Raw genomic sequence first — 20,781 nt, forward strand, 5'->3', positions numbered from 1 at the left:
CAGAAAGCCTTTTGCACCTCGAACCGGTTGCTCAGTGATGATAATTTATCATGAATAAAATTTTGCAAGAACATTGATTTATAAGGTCATTTGAGCAATTTTAGCTTTCAAGTTTTGTTTATTTTAAGTAATAACCACGATACAATGCTGTAGTTCATATATTAGATCTCATTAGGCAGTGCAGTGTTGCCCACAGTGCCGGTGACAAACTCAGTGACAGAGTACACATAGCAACTGACTTGCTGTCTCTGAATGTTGTCAATAATACTCAAACATCATGAGAAACCAATCGAACGTTTCCATTGTCTATTAGAGCCCAAAATTTCCTCAACTGTCAATAAAGTGGAACCTATCACCGAACCACATGTCAATTATGAAGCAAATCTTGAGAAGCATGACGCAATTACGGTACAGAGTGAAAGACAGGTGACTTGCATTGGCGGGAAGGATAGAGAACGGGCTCATCTTTCTTGAGGTGGCTGTGGATGTCTTATTGTCTGCTGACATTTTGGAGCAAGGCCTTTTGCGAGACATCATCCTCGAACATATAGCGTGAGGCATTTGGAATAAAGCCACCAGAAGAATGGCTACAGCAGACAATAAAAAGGCATTGGTGAATGTTACGTGCAAGATTCATGGAAGCTGGTTCCAATGGAGGTTGCCGTGGGGGGATTTCATTTAGAGCCTCAATGAGCCATTGTTGACAAGCAATGGCAATTTCCCCCAAAAACATTTTTAAAAAACTGCTTTTGTATGCTTATATATATATATATACAGTAAAGTCTCGTTATGTCGATATCGGATATATCGATGGTCCCGGTTATATCGATACTATTTCTATGCACGCATGGAGAAAATTACATGCAAACAGGGTCGGATATATCGATAGTCCCGGTTATATCGATATTTTTTCGGACTCCCTTGAATATCGATATAACGAGACTTTACTGTATATATATACACACACATATGTATATACACACATATGTATATTTTTTTTTTGCTTCAGAGTTACTTTGGGCTGTCTCCACTGGGGTTATTATATCCTACAGTTGGCGGTTTTTGTTTTGAATTCTTCCTCTTCTGCAATCCTATAATACGCAGTGTTTGGTTTGGCAGAAAGCGACTAGTTCTACAAAGGAGAAGCAAAGTGTTGTTTTGCCTAAAGCTGTTTGTTTATAACTGTCAACGTTCATTACAGAATAGATTCAGCCCAGCATCACAGCAATTATCATGAGCATAAGATCATTAGCAGAAGGTGATGATGTCATTATCAACTTCATATTAACCAAAGAAGTCTGGAGAAATTCAATCACACCAAACTACAACATTGTTTTTATTGAAAAAACATAACATTAAAATGGACTCTTCCTCATGGCCGGTAAAAGACCAGACCAAAGTTGAATTATTTCGGAGAAATGAAATATGTTCCATATCTCTTATGGCACAGGTTTTCAATCATCCTTGTTCAGTTCCATGCAATTGCTCAGTTATGACAATAATAATCTGATTTAGTTTTACAGCTGGTAATAAAGAGAACGTAGGAGAAAGTAACCTTTATTTAGCTTCTGAATGGAGTATGACAAAACTGTCAAAGCATCACATTTATAGTTGCATTACCTGGTATTTATGTATGTGAGTTAGGGTGGGATTAACTGTATGATTCAGAAGTGCTACAGGCTATATCACCGTGAACATCCATTTAATGATCACTTCAGTGTCTCCCAGTTTTCATTTACTTATCGGGTATATCGTCCAAGTCCGCTCGCAAAGCATAATCTCATGCCATATTTATTTGCTGTAATGCATTATTACATTCTGAAAATAGCCTTGGGATGTCTGTGACGAACAGCAAAGCGTATTTCCAATGAGAAAATTGTGGAATTGTATAAACATATAAGGAGGGGTGTGTGGTGGTGGGGGGAGGATGATATCAACTCTTTAATAATTCATATTTAGCATGTTGTAGTTCCCAAACTGAACCAAGAATATACGTGTGCGGATTTTGTCTTTCTTGGATTTCCCATCGATACGTGATCACAAATGTATTTGGGGGGGGGGGACCAATTAATTTCATAAATATAGGTGCCACTCTATTCAAATGCATCTCCATTTTATTGTATTACTGCAATACTTGCTTTCAAGTGAAAAAGAATTGCACACAAACGAATGTGGGATGTAATCACGGGCAATGCATCAGTGGTCACCAATATTTCAGCGAGTACTTTTGGTAAATCAGCAGCAAACAGGATCGCCATCACAAACCTGTCTGAGATATTCTCGGGTATCCCCACGAGAGAAAGATGATGTGTTGCTCTGCAAACAAGCGGATGAAGGGGGAGTAAAAAAAAAAGCAGTGAGGAGGAGAAGCTGAGATGACAACCAAGCGGAAACAGTAATGGCTGTGCTGCTTTGGTGATGTTTCCCCTCATTATTCATGATTCTACCGAGGAACCACTCCTATTTTTCACTCTTTGTTCTGCACATTGACTCCCGTTAAAAATTTCCACATCTAGGCTTCCAATTAAATAAGACAGTGCTGCCATTAAGCGGTAGGAACTCGACAGCATAGTTATGTGCACTTTATACTTATATATGCTACTCTGTGCTGCCCCTCTGCTGTTCAGTGAACTGCATTACTGTATTTTTTTCTATATGAATAAACCTAATGATTGTATTTCAGTACAGCTATTTTGCCATTGAGTTGCCAATAGAACAAAACCACTGAATGAAGACTTTTAACGATCAACATCTTCACGTGCTTAGAGTGGGCCTGTGGGTCTTCATCATTTCGAAGATGGAATGTATTTTATTTTTTGGGTGACATGCTGTGACTGAGCTTTGGGAAGTGAAATCCAATGTGTTAAAATTGGAAGAGCTTGATCGTATCTCTCAATACAGACCCTACTTCACAGAATTTGTGCACTGTGATTTAACACACAAATTCAGGCAGTGGGCTCTCGGCAGTGACAGCTTTTAATCTCCCGAACATTGCCAGAGGCATATGTTAAAAAAAGGTTAAAATATGGGCCTGCAAAGTTCAATTATCGGAGGCTTCTTTGTTAAAGCGGCTGTAGGCATCCTGTCTGTCGAGAAGTTATCAGTAGAAAGTGTTGGATTTCCATTTTCTTTATTTTGCCCAAAAGAGATGCATTGTTCTGAAAAAAAGCTGTGTGTTGGCCAATTTCATTTTCCAGTTCTTGTTCTCTTTTCAATTCCTGTGTCACTTTCATGCTGAATTGGACATTGTTTTAGCCGTTGTGAAGATGCATGATGGAACGCACACAATATGTATTTGTGGAACGCTATACCAGTAAGATTACTTTATGTTGAATTTTATTTTCTAGTTTTCAAAAGAATTATTGAAGAACATGGTGTGATGTGCCTTTGAAAGATCATCCACTCTTCTGAAAGTCTCAATATTCAAAAATGTAACAGGGAAAACCTGGGGTTTTAATTATAAACTCATTTTGTATGATTGAAGTACCTCCAATACTAAGTGAGAGCGTCAGTTTTGTGGCCCTCTTGGAGATGAAGCCACGCTAAATGAGAAAATTTTACCTGAAAGTAACCTGACTCAGCACTTGTGGCGTTCAATTGAAGCCAGATCAAATTGGACAAATCTGACTAGTGGAGATGTTCAAAAACAATAATGGAAGGAAAATAAGTTTTTGAGGATCCAGCCCAGTACTTCTCCAAACAATTACACAAAAATACATGAATCATAACAGGTGATTGCAATCTCATATTTGCACAGGGAGCAATGTGATTCAGGAAGGATAATGTTGCTCGCACAGAAGCACAGAAAATTGGCCTCTTAAAATCTATCTTCAACAGACATTTGTGGGATTGAAACCACCAGGCTGCTTTTTTTCCCGACTGCGGAATGCCTGTCTTTCCTTGTCAGCGACTTGTTCTCCAACGATAAGTAGCACAAAGAGAGAAGAACTGGGATGGGGAGGACGTGGGATGAGGTAGCATGCACAAACTCTACTACAGAGCAAAAAAGGCTTTTGTGCATGTGGGACCATCTGTATGATGAGGGAACCATTTAACAGTCAAGATTTCACTTCTTACAATCAAATAAACCTCACCTTGGCACCTTTTTTGTTTTCCCGTCAACACAACAAGACCACTTTTTTGCAAAACTTCTTTTCCCAAAGAAGGCACAAAGCCATACACTTTTTACCAGATGGTATCATTTAAGCATACTACAAGTAAAACCTTTGCATGCAACTGCATTTCCACACATGGATTCAATGCTCATCTATATCGCCATGGCGGTGTGTGGAAAATAAAAAAGAAAGAAACAATGCGAGGAACCAAACCGCATCATCCAAAATTAGCCCAAATTGAAAAAAAAAAACTGGCACATCGACAAAAAGATACTTTACGACTCAATCGAGCAGCATTTATCATACTTGTACAAACCACAAACTTGACTAACCTCCTGCTTTTGAGGGAAAGCTTTTGACAATGCCCTACTATTTGTACAACATTGAGCACATTCAGGAGCCATGTGTTCCTTGTCAGAAGCGCTCATGTCCTCTAGCCTCTCTTTTCACTAAGCTCCAGTCTAAACATTCTTCCCATGCGTCCTGACACTGCGGCACAAATCAGGCTCTTGGAAACACTTATGGATCACGCAAGTAAAATTGTTTGGATGACAATCTCCACACGATATACACAATCCAGCTGTATCTGGTGTGCATTTTGCAGAATGATCACACTGCATTGTAATGGTTGAAAACGAGATGGGGAACCAGAGGCTCAAAAGTACTGCATCCCTCACCCATCATAGGCAATAGGAAATAAGCACTAATTCCGGCTTTAGTGGTTTTTAGATCAAGGACGTGCATTTGCCAATCCCACACTATCATTCCTCATCCACATGGAGTGGGAAAAAATAATTTTTCTTCAAGCTAACGTTCTGACGGCGACTTAGGACTTTGATTGCGTTTATCTAGAGAGTCGACAGGCAGGATGTTGTCGGCGACGGTGACAGCTATTTGAAGTGGGAAGTCATTAGTTAATGGAGGGACTGGCAAGAGAAGGGAACCTTGACCTCCAAGAATCCGCCTCTCTCTCTCCGAGTCCAATCAAAGAGGAGCGAACGGGAAGGTGGGCCGGGGGTCCCACCACACGCTGTCAAATTCGCAGTCTGACGAAGCCATGCGTATCCCATGATCCACTTCAGTGAACGTGTCCATCATGTTAATGCATCCGCCTAATTACCAGGGTGTTTTCTTCATGCTATGATTTGAAGACTGAAAGGGGAGGGTCGCATTTTCAAATAGAAATCGCACAGAAATGGTGCTGGATGCTGCCTTTGGTGTCTTAAACCATTTCAAATAAGAATAAAATCAGAATTATAGTTGTGAACTGGCCTGTAAGAAACCCTTCCGAGAATGTTACTTTTGTTATAAGGAAGTGAAAGTCCGTACCTGTCACATACCCGCAAGCTGAAACCACGTAAAGGAGTGTAGTTATGAATTTCTTCATAGAAGATCGTTGTTGGCTAGACTTCAGAATCTTTTGTTGTTTTCACACTTGCTACAGTTCAAAATTAGGATTTGAAATATTGTATTTCTGAAAGGTTGATCAGCAAAGATGTAATTGGCCAGCGTAAGTTTTCTGTCCCCTTGATATTGTGCGTGTGACTCTTTTCTTCAAGCTCTGCACAGGTTGTAGCACATTAACTAACCGGCAACACCTGGCCTGTGTTCCTGTTTGACTTATAAGGCCCTCCTCAGGGGCTCATTGACGAGTGGCGAGCAACCAGGCACATGGCAGCACAGCAGTTTGCTCATCAACCTCCCTAACACAGCACCAGGTGTTAAATGTACTACTCCATAGTCATCCATCTATCCATCCAACACTCACACTCGCAATCACACCAATGAGCAAATCTCCAGCATGCCTGAGAGATTAATGTTTGTATGGAAATGTGAACATTTATCTTTTATTCCGGCAAGGAAACATGGTGAGTAGATAAACGTTGTCTAATATTTGGATATGGAAACATTGCTTACATGAGGTACTCTGAAGCTCTGCTTGATTTGTCTAGAATGTTGAGCAGAGTCTCAACACGTGATAGGAGAAGCCGCTAATCCTGCTGAAAGAGCAGCAGTGACGTGAAGATGAGAGATGTGCTGCAATTGATAATTCTAAATGCGGAAAAGCGAAGAGAATTCAACCTTGCGGAAGAAATTGTGCGTTCGATGTGGACGCAATATAAATAAGCAAGAATAGCTTCACATTGGATTCTTTTTTTCTTTCGATCATGCATCCCTGCATTCATCATGTTTAGTTTTGAAATGTTACAGAGATGTTCTTAATCTTTTCAGTATTTTCGGTACATACATATTGATATTGTAGAGAAGAGGATGCACAAAACCGGGATAGATGGAGGACATTGATTCGCTGTGGCGACCCCTGAGGGGAAATGCCAAAAGGAAAAGAAGACATATTAATATTGTACTTTTCCCATTCAAGCTGCTTATTTCATTTACCAAGGATACTCAATGCTGTTATATTTGATTGAACATGATCCATTTCAATACAGTAAAATCTCGTTATATCGATATCGGTTATATCGATAGTACTGCTTATTATGATACTATTTCTATGAACGCAAGGAGAAAATTTACATGCCGCAGGATCGGATATATCGATAGTCCGGTTATATCGATATTTTTTCCGACTCCCGAGAATATCGATATAACGAGACTTACACTGTATTTAGCTTACAATTGCCGACAGACAAGATCCTTGAGTTTGTCGGTTTTAGTGTAAGACTTTTTTCTTGTAAAAGACACAACAAATTACAAATAAACATACATAGAGATAATCTACTTTCATGAGTCATATTTCTTCGTTCATCGCAAGAATGTTGTCTTGTCGTGCGCGTCATTACCGTACTGCCGAGTTCAGGCTTGACCTTCATGGACCAAATGGAAATGCCCAATTAGTTTAAGAATAGTGCATTTACTCCTCTCTCTTCCTGAATCTAAAACAGGGCTACTCTCCAATAACATTTACAGTACAGAGGCTGTGACTTTGCTTTCACCTCAATAAAGCGCTCTGTGATTGAATCAAGTGGCTGAGGTCAATGGGACATATGTTCATTTCCCAGGGTCGTCTAGGGTCTTTGTAGACAGACAAAAATGTGCTGAGTGTCTTCCGTGACATTTATAGGCTATATGAACTGACTTATATGTCTCCCCCCACCCCTTACTCATTCAATTCCAGTTTGAGAGAGTGTTCCCTCAGTGTGCCTACGTGTGCCTCTTACATTGCATTTGAAACCTGTGGTCATGCTTCAGGCACCGGCATACTCCACATCTGTCACTGGGTCCACCACATCACCTCAATTTTCTGCAAACAAGTTTCACTTTCTATGCCTTGAAGGAAAGACAACACTTCACCCCCTTGTTCGTCTGCTTCTGTCTACCGATGTCACTACCTTGCCGCTCTCATTGTTTTACAACTGTCAGACTCATACGCAGTCTTTTGTCAACCGTCATCCCCAGGTGACAAAAGGCTACATTTCAAAAGAGAAAAATGCATTTCGGTGTGTTGACTGTGCTATATATAAATGCAGGGAGATTTTTGGAGCATTGGTTTGAAATGAAAATAAAAATAAACATTGACATGTGGATTTAACTGGTCAAAAATTCAGCCCCACCAGGTGCTACAGATGCACTATATTGTAAGATATGAAATTCCATCGGAAAGCAAAACATGAATGCTTGACGATCGAGGAGTTAAGACCATTGAGATAAGGGCTACAGGTGCATGCGCTGAAAAAAATATTTAACCACTTAAGCTAGCATGGCAAAATGACAAATACTTGGCAAGTGTCTATGGACAGAGGACGCAACAGGGTCCATTTCCTGCTTTAATTCCCCCCTAATTCACACTCAAGTCCTAAAAATCACTTAACACAGCAGAATTTGTGAAAAGGCATTTGTACTTGCCCAGTCCCTTGGTGACCCGTGAATCTGCGCGACCTCAATGGGAAAGGACAAGGAGTCATAAGTCATGCAGGCAGCTTCAACAAGTCCTCCTTGTGTTCTAGATCAACCTTGGAAGGCTGGAAGTACGTTTAGTGAATGAACTCTTAGCCTTGGGGGCTTTGCTTCTCTGGGTTGGAGTGCTGATCGAGCATTATCCTGATACCGGTTGACCCTCTTCTTCATTATAATTCAAAAGGGGGAACCGATATGAGACGGGTATTATTATTCTCAAACCTTGGTGAAATATTTGGCCTGGAGACAAAATGTGATGAGAGTGGAGTGAGCTGACATCAGCGGGGGATACGCAGTATAGAATGAGATGCTTTCAAGAATGTGAGAGGTGTGAGTGTTAAATCTCAACCCCAAGTCTTGATTTGTTCATTGCGGTCGTTGCTTTCGATGTGTCTTAAGCGAGTCCAAAGATAAAGAATCCAAAAAGCTTTGAGATTCACACATCACTTGATTTTATCCTTTCTTTTTCTCACAAGGTATTGTGTGCTATGCCGACTTGCTGCTCTAGTGGCTTTATTCTATCACTACACACACTTGGCTGGAAAATTCCTGGCTGAGAAATACAGCAGGGAACAGCTTGTTTAAGGAAGGAACAGCACACACCATGCAAGTCGACACTGTCACCTGTTAGGAACACAGACATGGAACTGTTAAAACCTGCACACTGAAGCTGATGCGCAGCTGCTGCATAACTGACAGGTGTGTCACGCAGCCACCTCCCAGCTCTTTGGATCTACAAAGTCACCTTCGGCGCACGTGTCTTTCAAAGGAATGGAAATGCAGTAATGAGCAATGTGTCGATCCAGAAGCGTATGGATTTCTGTGAGTATGTGCGTGCGTGTACCACATTTTTTTTAAATCAATGTTCCTAAGACTGCACAAAAAGACCAGAACTTACTGGCTACTTCCAGCGATGCATTGTGACTGACCGCTTGGCCCAAATAATTACGGGCCACGCACACGTAGCTGCCATCGTCGGGCTTGCTGCGACGTCCATGGACAATACGTAGGAAGAACAGAGACCCGCTAGGCAAAAGCATGCGGTGTGAGCGAGGGTTGTCCCGGTCCGTCTCCACACGCTCCCCGTCCTTGTACCACTCGACCGTGGGTGGTGGACGACCTTCTGCTTTACAGTTGAGAGTGGCTGGTTCCCCTTTGGACACAATCAGGTCCGAGGGGTGCTCAACAATACGTGGAGGGGAGTCCTCTTGACGAAGACGAGACCCTAGAAGGAAGACCACAACTCAGTTAAGCAATTATGTACCACACAAGTATCACTGTACTCCCACCTAACAATTATGTGCTGATGGAAACAGCATGTCGTCTGAAAGAATTTGAAAAGGCATATTATTATTATTGTTGTTGTGCAAGCATTAACGATAATAAAGTTTGACACTATAATTAGCACACAATCTTTGTTGCTCATGAGCTGTTTCAGGTGATGGACTCCACAAGGAGTTTATTGGTAATGAATAAACAATGCTGAAATGTGAAATCCCTTAGTTGAAAAACAAAATTACTGAGGTTGTCAGATTACAGACAGGCAATTTGTAAATCTGTCAATTTTCAAAACCAAGCCAATGAACACAAAGTATAAGTGATATAGAAAATGAATGGATGGCCGTATGAACGATGGATAGTTTTTAGTCACCACTGCAAGAATGATAATTAAATCAGCCTGACTCACAAAGAACCATGACCCATAAAATCACCTTTCATCCTTCAGAGTTACACTGTTAAGATATCAATCCCCTTGCTATTCTCTCCCATCACTGAGTGACAATGAGTTCCTGTGAGGCAGAACCTCCCTAATGAGGATCACCTTCAGATGCCTTGCGTGTCTTCACATTCCCTTGACATCTACAGTTCGTCCACCCATCCTCCAACAATGTCGAAAACACAAGCGAATAGCCATCCTCCTCGAAGTGTGAAATATTATTGAAATGTGTTGTGATTGTGACTGCAAGGCGCTGTCCCAACCTCTAATGCCTCTTTCACTCCAAAATCTCTCCCTGCAGCCTGAATGTGTTTGATGTGCTTCTGTGTGTTGAGCAACATAATGCATTCATCAGAATCCAAATGGAATTTTCCCTTTAGGAATAAAAATCTGTCCACACCTACAATAGGTTTTATTCAAACAGCTAATTTTGGGCAAGATGCCGGCCGTGACTTATTACCTGTCAAGGAACGGGCTGTTGCTTGGGCTAAATTTACACAACAAAGAGTGAATTATTTTTCTTTTTCCCTTCTAAATGGCCCAGTTTGAATATGGGTCATCATACTGTAATGAGAAAAACTTGTCAACGTAAGCTTGTTATCAATGACAGACACAGTTCACGGCTGTGATCACACAGCAGTGAGTAAAAATGACAATAGCAGAAATAATAATAATAATAATAATAATAATAATAATAATAATAATAATAATAATAATAATACATTTCATTTATAAGCACCTTTCAAACCTCTTAAGGACACGTTGGTGTTAGTGCAGGTGAGATTTTTTTGTTATGACTGTATTTTCCGGACTGTAAAACGCATTGTATTATAAAGTGCACCTAGTGAATGACATAACGTTTTCCATATACATGTACATGACATAGTGGATTATAATGCGCATGGTCAGTTGTTTTTTTAAGAAGGATTTTAGGTGTGCCTTAGTGCAGAAAATGTGATATTGTTTATGCTGTGCATATGTTTGTTCTTGTTGTTGTAGAATTTAACAAAAAAAGGTACCCCATCCTGATTCGGACGATGGGGCAGAATAGACCTTGCCTGGAAGACAGCTAACCACTTCATACCTCAGGCAAATTCTATTCCCAAATTAACCTCACATTCTGTATGTTTTGAGAGCCAAAAAACAAAAAAGCCCAGAGCCAGTAAAGAAACTCAAACAATATTGCAGTGAGGTAGTTCACATGTAATCGAGGTACCCTGCTAACCTGGATGTTATGCTTTATTTTGCGCAGAACAATTTAGTCTTTATTGTCAAAAGACAATTTGCTGGACGGATGCGTACTAATGATGATGCATTATTTAAAATATTTGAAAATGTAACCTTAATCTATGAGCTACAGAATTTTCAAAAATGTGGCTCATATGAAGCTGACAAAATGACGACAAGGTAAAAAGTGTTGTTTTATTTAAAATGAGACAAGCCAAACCAAATTACCGTTAGGCTCCCTTGGCAATGTATCACCTGTTACGTTTTGCTGGCCCCTCTCCCACCTCCCCCAAGCACTGCTATAACAAAGGAATAAACAAGCACTGTGGTCTCAGGACCCTGTTTATGGCACACATGCTTTCTTTCCTTGTTCTTAATTATGCTGGGCTGCTGCCTGTGGTTCTTGGCGGCTCCCTAAGCTCTCTGGCTACACAGACAGGCAATATCAGCCCGCCACAAGTGGGGCCTCACAAGATCGGGCCTTATCTGTAAAGGGCCAGTAGCCAGCGGCAAAATCACTCTGCAAAAACATGCATGCAGTAGCACAATTGAGTACCTGCGGATACAACGAAGGTCACTTGTAGCATCTGTGCCCCTATAAATACATGAAGTTGTTTCTTTTGCTGTCAGTCAGGCCTATGGCAAAAAATGATGAATTGAAGCTCTGGAGAAAGGGAAGGAAAGTACCAGGAAAAGCAGTTTGGAAAGTGGGAAAAGCAGTGAGCAGACGCTCAAGGAACACAAAAGGATGATCACCATGTGATAAAATATAAAACTTTGCATGTTATATTTTATTTCTGGATGTTTGGTGTAAATAGTTTGTGGGGAGGAGGCAAAATTAGCCGATAAAGACTTGAGGCTGGATCTTAAAACAACAACGCCAGAGCACTGAGATCACAATAATAATTTGAGACAAACGTTAACGTAATTTTCGACCATGTTGGTGGGCTTTCCTCGACCCACCCAAGTGAAACACTGCCTGTATTTATACAGAATGGAAGAAGAGTACGACTGCATCCAAGCCAAACTGAAGTTATTGCATTGAGGTCACAAAAGCTGTCAGCTCAGGAAGAAGAATCCCACAAAGCCTAAGCCTTCAGACATGGTGTCTGACACGGATGCATGCAAGTACCCCAAAATAACGTTACACTAAGTGTTTTACAGCTGGTGGTTTTAATTCATGATGAGAGCACTAAAAGTTGGAGCCTGAAAACCCTACAGATCATCAAATATATGCAGCAAAGCCCCAGTTGTGGGAATGATCAACCCTAACCTGCGGCTGTGTGGGATTATTACCTGAACAAAAGTACCAACGTCAGCCTGGAGGACTTCATATCAAGAAGCCAATAAACTCAGGCAGTTTTTTCCAAAGATTCTTGGGTAATAGCAATAAAGGCAACAACCACATCTTGTTCAGGACATATTGTATGTTTTGCCTGAGGAAAAGTTCTGTATTTTTTGGGGGTGGGGGGAGGGGCGGTGGGGTGAACAACGGGATGCAAATTGGATCACAATCCACTTTTTTGTCCATGTTCTGCCAAGTCCATCTATTTTGTTCCATCAGTCATTTCTCGAACTCTGTTCATCATGGAAAATATGGATAGATGGATAGGTATTTTTTCCCATAGGAATTGACATACTGAATTTGGCACTACTTTAATTTTTCTCGCCATTTTGCAGATTACCGCTGCTCCTCGGTATTTATTTGGGTCCACCTTTTGCCACCATAAACACGACTGTGAAAGATGCTGAGACAGGAACTAGTGAGTTAAATATACAGTGACAATGTAACAGCCACAATATGCATCATGTGATAGGCATCACAGCATACAAAATCATAACTTATGTAAACATGTAGTACATTTTAAAATTAAAAATAGAGAAGTGTGTCAGTGAAATATTTTTTTTTCAATTGGATTGGATCAAATTAATTTCTCAACCCAATTTTTTAAAATTATATGACAATACGATTTTGCTGAAGCAAAAAAAGCAATTAAATTAATGAACCGTAGTACCCCCACAAGTTTGCAGCAGGAGTGCTTGTCATAACAACCAACAAAAATATAAATGCATATAGCAGAGTTATAACTTCTAGATGCATGTTTGGCAGCAATTATGTTGAGTTAAAAATAAAATGATGCTGCTCCAGATTAGAACGAAAAACATTGTTTGAGTGACAGCTGACATGGTGTGACTTTTAAGATTACTGGAGCGATTTAGTTAAGGAGACTGACACCACTGTAAAGCCTCATAAAGATAAATCCACAGCCGGAGGGCACTTAGACTGGCTGTGCTGCTCTTGGTCATGTACAACACTAAATCCTTTCGAAAATCTTAACATCTTGTTACACTTGGACTTTGTTGTTGAATAAACAAGTGATGTGTATTGATCCTGAGAGATGCGTCAAGGCACATTTTCTCGCTTCTGGGCAGAGCTAGTCTCTATGTAACAGTCACGTCCTATGTTGTGATGAACATTAATAATATGCAATTTTGCTACTGTGCAACAAATGAAAAGAATATAAACACATACTAAACTAACATAAGCTAGTTGTGTTTCTTCAACCTTGGAGACATCCATTTCAAACATTTGATTTTTAATTTGGGAGGCAAAACAAGGGTAAGCCAATAAATGCCATAAATTCTTTCCCAGGTTGTATAAACGGCAATTAGGTGGAACAATTAAACACTGTCATTCACAAATATCCAAGGAAAGGAATGTATCTCTGTGTCGGTGCGGCTGGGAAAATCTGCAGACATGCTTTTTCACAACATTTGATTCTCCCAAAATAACATTCATGGAAAGGCTTTTTCAATTTGGTTTATCAATAATTCTCGCCCCTGGCATGCAGACTTCTAACGGCAGAATGGCCATTAAAAGCATCACAGGAGATGAAAGTCAAGGTCATGGACATGATAACAACTCCCATTACAGGACTGCAAAGCAAGATGTCGAGAGGAAAACCAACTAAGTGGACATGCAAGCACAAATAATTTGCAAGTTGGGCTAACTGTAGATTGAACAATTGCCAAAGTATGTAATTGGTCCCAAAAACATTGTTACATATCCGTTACTAAGGACAACAAAAGAATCCCTCAAAATGTTTAAAAACACAAATGGTACCTTTGTGCAACAGCTCAAAACATACCAAATCAAAAGTGAGTCACAACACCTTGAAATAACCGATTTTCTATCTGAAAATAACTTCAACTGCAACAGTGATAAATTGTCATTAATTGTACACAACACCTTATTTTTCACAGTTCAAAAAGTTATTACCAAGGGTAAAAAAGAAAGGAATAAAATACTCAATCTGCCATGTGTTCCATGTTCACTGGAAGAGAAACATGCAATTAAATCCCTGGATAGAATCGGACAAGAACACTGCTGGTTAGGTGATTGAGATCTGAGCCAACTAGGTCAACAGGATATTTAAAGACTGGACAAATCCATTAAAGCATATTTTGTACATACAAAGTGCCTCACTTTCAAACCCCTTGTTCTTACAAACACAGAAGATGCAGGGGGTGCTCACCTCCGACTGCTTCACACTGCCAGAAGTCAGCAACAAACCCGACATGCTTCTTCTCACTCCATTAAATGTACAATAGAAAGACCAGTCTGTTTTATGTCATTCTTTTTTATTCAGGCAAAGGCAAAATGTCAGAATGCCATGAAGGAAGGAGACACTGAAGTGTCCCAGGTGTGGTTTGTTTTTGTTATTATTTAAGGAAACACTGAAATGTATTGTATTACTATTGTAATCCAGTCAGCCATTTTTAATCGGTTTACCCTCACGAGGGTCGCAGGTGTACTGGACTTTACCTCAGGCATCATCGGGGCAGTAAGCAGAGTAGTCTCTGGTTGACAGACATTTTTTTTACATCTATGCAACATTGCAACAGAACAGTCACCAAAAGTTTGACAAATTACCCACATTCCACACATGTGCCAAAGGCATTTTTGTCAAAATGAGAATCAATTTTAATGGCATGCATGATGTGATATGACCACCTGGAGTGTGGATGTTATGTTTGTCATTTTGTATCTATTTTTTTACCTTTAACAAATTCAATTGAAACATTGTGTATGTTTTTTATTAGATTGAAATTTAGTCACTGTATTAAAAATGAAGGAACATCTGCTTGACCTTGATTCATTTTTTCACTTCATTAAGCCTCTGGTAGAAACAGCCCAGATGTGAGATAATTGTCATTATGACTAAAGAGAAAGAGATTGCTCAGTGACTCTGAAAAATGTCAATGCTTGGCCAGACAGTTTATTTTGATCTGAATTTTGTGGTCCAATTATTTTTGTTGGAATATTTTTAGTCATTTTTTGTCTTCTAATCTTGTGATTGGTTTCACCAGTGCATGGTCAATGCCCTGCAGCATTTGAATCGCCTTAGAGAGAAAGATAAACTATTAGTGTCGTCCGTTTGTTTTGCCAGATGGTTATACCGCAAAGGTTTTATCTTTGAAGGAAACATTCAGATGTTTTTGGGGGATGGAGGGTTTTTCTGGGGTCTTAGAAACAATTTAGCCCGTTTTAATATAGAACTTCTGAACTGCAATAGATTTAGAAAATAGTCATAATAAATGCCAGCTGCCACATACATATACAACTCATCCATTCTAAGCTTTGACCAGCTAAGATGCATTTCAAATTGTTTAAGAGGAAGATGTTGCACTGTTTAACCCTTGTACAGAATCTAATGCAGTGGACACCTGTCCAACAGTCCAAAATGGCCAAATGAAATGTATTATTATTATTATAAATGGCAAGGATACAGGTAGATTAATTGATTAATAATCACTTCAAATGTAAACCCTTGAGAGAGATGAGACCTTGTACAGAAAAAGATTCGGCCTGCATGCCTTTGCCGTCCTTTTAGCCATAAGTTTCATTTTTTGAATGGCATACAGAATGGATGAAAAAATGTAGCCTGCACAACCTCCACAGAAAGCAGCGCTGCCACAGCAATAAAGTAGTCCAGCAGAAACTCGTGTCAGAGTTCAGCAAGGATGAGAAATGGCTGCTGGAAGTCTATCATATCCTGACCTTTTTCTTTTTTCTACAACAAACCTGCCTGTGTCAATCAGCTCCACTGAGCAAATATTCTTCAAAATATGGATTTGACAAATTGCTTTTCACTCCTCCGTATACTATGATTGAAAAGATTTTTCCCTCTCGCCCTCTCTCTCTTTTTATAGGAAAGACCACAGTCATTTCAGCCAATGAAACTTCAAACCTTTACTATTAGCACTGTCCATTTTGGAAAAAGGCCTTAGAGAGAGTGATAAAATTATATGGCCAGACTGTAATCTGAGAATATACTTTGCCTGTGTGCTTAAATGTGTTTTATTTGGCTGCAGTGATCTCAGGCTAAGAATAGCGGTTCTGAAGGATACAAGGTGGTAATTGCTGACCAAATGGGGAAAAATAAATATATATATTTATATATACTGTTCATATGCAATGGACATATGAGTGCAGTCAATCAGCCAACAGACTGACTTTAATATGATAGATTTGAAGAATTGTCATGTTGGGAATTTAAGATTAATATTATCGTATTATATAATAATCTTAACATTTTATTTTTACTCGTGTCATCTCAAAAGGTGGACATGCTAAGAAAATTGTTTTTTTTTGGGGCGGTTATTCCCCTTTTTTTTAACGTGGTTTATTGTCATTTGCATCCGGTTTGTGAATAATGTGCTTTTTTATGTACTGTAAATTGCACTTCCATCATTTTAATTCACTAACAAGGCTACAGCCGAATACTGTAGTTGTTTTTTTTTAATTGCCGGCTTTGCAGCGGACAAACTAATTTCAGTTCCTTTGTGTTGTCCTCACTCTAAAATGAGACTGTGTTGATGAGTAGCGAGTGGCCTTCTGCCAGCGGTTATCACCTTGATGCAGTGATGTGATAAGCGCCTGAAGCGCAACGATTATCTAAACTTGCCGAGATTGGCAACATCTCCCAGATGGACCCTAAGGGACTCTCAAGTAAAGGGTCAAAATAACTTGTTTCCAATTTGAAAATGTTGGCAACTGTTGATGTTGCTGATTTGATTCCACAATAGCATAAATGTAAGTGAAGAATTGTGTTAATTAGAAGCTGCGGGCATATTTCATTTTAATTGGATGGCCAAATGAACTGATGATGGAAAGAAGCTTTGAAAAAGCTGAAAACAGAAATGAATTGGTCGTTTCGATGATGAAGGTGAAGCTTACCGTCGTGAGATAAACTATAGGGACAAAAAGTCGAGGAGATTAATGACTGCCTCAAGTTTTCTTTTTAATCTTTGCGTTGATACGTTAAAAATCTGTACAAGAGGTAATTACAATAATTCGATATATAACAAGTACATAAGTCTATCAGAGTCAACACTGCTCACCCAGTCATTGACGCACTTCCAGTTCACTCTTTTTCCAATTTTACCCACCTCATTAACCTGAAGCAATTTATTTCAATCATGTGAAATTTTAATTGCTTGTCTATCCACTCAACACGAGTTGGCTGAACATCAGACTAAAGGCTTTTGGTTATAAACCGTAAATCAGCTTTCGGTTCTTTTGATTGAAAAGTCGAGAAATGAGTCAATGTCAAGAGCACATACTGACTGTTTCGAAACATTTTATACCAATTATCACCTCTAAAAATACTCCTCAAGTGCACCATCATAATCACAATGAAAATAAATAGTATAGCATCTAGTCATTTTCGTAAATAAATAAATAAATTGTGACTGCAGGTGTTTCTCGATCTTTCACTCATCAGTTGCCTGCCTATAAAATGTGCTGGTTTCGCCCTGTGTTAATCCTTTGCCACTTCAGCCCTTGTACACTTCAAGTATATTTCTTGCTATTGTTCGTTTGCTGCTGTAAACATTATTTTGACTTGTTTGGTTCGTTCTATATATGCCTATTGGTTCTTTTGGAAATATTTTTTTTGGGGGGAGTGCACTGTTTTCCTCGCCTCCCAGCTTTCCTACAATGTACTCCCCAACCTTGCTAAACCATAACAAAATGCAGTCATTGCTTGATGAGTGAAATATTTTGGTGATATTTCATCCCACCTCTGATTTACTATTTATCAATTTATCAATTTTTTTCTCATACTAGCAACAGAGCACTCCTCAAATGAAGTCTTATTTTCTCAAACTAGGAAATCTCACTAATGACAGAAACGTGTGGGTGGGTGGATCAGTTGTACGTTCAGTGGAGTGATCATTTTCAATCTGCATTCTTTCAAGATTACTCAGCAACTATGAGCACAGACTCTTTTGTCTGACATATCAAGGTTTTGTCTAACCATAATATACCCCTGTTGAAAATGTGCTTCATTCCAGACCGTGATAAGAGTCATGTCTGTTTTTTTCTGGGCAGTCAGTGATGTCTCCATTCCAACAAATAGCAGTATAATGGGCTGCTTGAACCATGGAAGTAATTTTCCATTGTCTTTAAAATCTCTGGAATTTGTAATTAAATTTTAATGATAAATATTTGGACAGTTCTGAGGAGTAGGCAATCTTATGAACATGCGGTTGACAAACGATCAACATGAAAAATGATCCATCCATTTTCAAAACCGCTGATCCGAAGAGGTTAATGGGAAGTTGCTTTGTGGTGTATCTGTTAGATTTACAATGTTCTCTCAGTTCAATACTTTAATCCAAAAATAGAACCTTTGCCACAGCAATGGATGCTTCCTTTTTTGTGTTTTTATTGCAAGGAGGTTACCAGTTCCAGGAAGCACCGCAGTCCACATTTTTTCATGCTCTGTTGTTCTTAATTCTCTTCCCAGAATTGCATAATCTTATCCATTTCTAGACTTCATCAGTGTGAACATTTCTTTTAAATAACTTCAACTGAGCAATGTAAAATAAAATTAACTGGAAACACGGCCATAAAGCATTGTACTGTATTTTGATCATGTTATGGCCAGCTCATGAAATTGTACAAAGTATGCTATTGCAGTAAATCCATTGCAATTGAGATATTAAACGTTTATAGGGAAATTCAACCTTTAAAATAAACTAAATGATTTCCGAAGCAACAACACTGTTGTGGGATTTGTCACTTTTACACATTCTGTACGAACCAGTCAAGATACATGGATAACAATATTTGCAAAATTCGTCAGTCTAGGAAAAACAAAAAATAATTTTGTAGCATTTTGGAGCTGTTCAATTGTTTATTCATTGAAGAGCAGCCCAGCTGGTTTGAGTTTTTCTATTTCTTTTTTATGCCTTGGTTATTTGATCTGGAAAAAAAATCCACAATCATAAAAAAAGTATTGCCTAAGGGTTGATAGGTGAACTGAAAGCAATAGCATCTAATAATAGATCTAATTAAATGCATTAATGTTATTCTCTCTGTGAGAGAAGCTCTTTTGGGAAAAGGCTTTTTGTGCCGCAATCTTGGCACATCGGGCTTTGAACATTGTCGGTAATGGCAGACGAACTGAAGGGGAAAGATGAGAAGGATGGAATAGATAGGAAAGAGATGAGTTGCACGACTCATGGGCTCCCTTTATGAAAGTGAACCTTTTGGGGGAGTTATTATTACTATTTTTATTTATTTATTTTTTGCAATTATTTTTGGCCAACTTAAATGATTGTTTATGATAGTCTGTGTCCACTTTTCATGTGAGATTATGCCCACCCTGGGAATGTTTGGATGCGAAAGTGAAAATAGTGTCGAAAATTCTCCACAAAGCATATTGACTGTATTGATTATATAACGCCCCACTGGAGAAGAGACACCTCACACAGATGTAACCTCAAGAAGAAGCTATGAGGTCAGACTATTTCCATGACCTTTAAAGCTGTCGTTTCAAAATATTAATTCAACAGATGACTGTTAAAACCACATCCGAGAGAGAGGGCATGCACTCTGAGAGCACCTCAATCATCGCTAGATTCTCTTCAATCAAAACGTGGACAACTTGCAGGGTCACGGGGTACAACATTTTGTTTCAGTTTGAAGAATAACCACATATTAGAGGTCTTAGAAGTCACTTGAAGAACGGATTGCTTTTTAAAAAGTCATTGCTATGAAAGCCCTGATTTAGCCATAGCAGTCATAAATCTGCAAGTATAAAAGCATTCAGAAATGAAAAATAGCTCACCATATCTATCAAAAAAGTCTAATGTGTGTGCAGCCACATTAAAATAATTGTTTTTTTCCTACAAAATATGGCTGTTTTGAACATTTGATGACAATTAGTAGTTACTGGCATATGAGACAATGCAAAGTTAAAAGAATGGTCCATGGTCATCTATTCAAAATGCAATTTTTTTATTTTTTAGAAAATATGACCAACACTCCAACACATTCAAAAGATAATTCTGAATGAGGTTTTTTTTAGTAGAAGAAAGAGACTGTGAAGAATATACGTGCACTGGTGAATGAGATGACCATATGACTATCTTGATTATGAATCTGAGGAACCATTTCTACAATGTTTAGTCTGAAATTACGCATCAGTGAAAAAAATAAATAAATAAAAGATGCATTTATTTGTAGGCAATGAATAATGCTTCACCATGGCTGCCAGGCATACTAAGTGAATTAATGATGGTCATTCAAATATGTGAAACACCAAAATTGCTAAACATATTAGCTGTGATAAAAGGGAGAAGTGGTATGAGGGTTTAAATTACTGTACTTTCAACATGTGTGTGATAAGTGAATTGTTAAAAAAATGTAAGATGAGTGAAGTGCATGACGACAATGGTGTGTAATACTGGACAGTATATAGTAGGAATAACGACCATAAATGCATTTTCATGGTC

General features: G+C 39.0%; 1 protein-coding gene across 2 annotated transcripts in view; it reads right to left on the reverse strand.

The window, feature by feature from the left end:
• The window catches only part of LOC148886296 (roundabout homolog 1-like), a 74,694-nt gene that overhangs the window by 37,633 nt on the left and 16,280 nt on the right, over window positions 1-20,781 (reverse strand). For both annotated transcript variants that reach the window (XM_089016893.1, XM_089016894.1), the window contains one exon: window positions 8,929-9,255. In XM_089016893.1, the coding sequence (XP_088873019.1) occupies window positions 8,929-9,255 (327 nt within the window). The remainder of the gene's footprint in view (window positions 1-8,928; window positions 9,256-20,781) is intronic.

Source organism: Hippocampus bargibanti, linkage group LG16, assembly GCF_051943395.1.
Source record: "Hippocampus bargibanti isolate YZ-2025 linkage group LG16, ASM5194339v1, whole genome shotgun sequence".
Lineage (NCBI taxonomy): Eukaryota > Metazoa > Chordata > Actinopteri > Syngnathiformes > Syngnathidae > Hippocampus > Hippocampus bargibanti.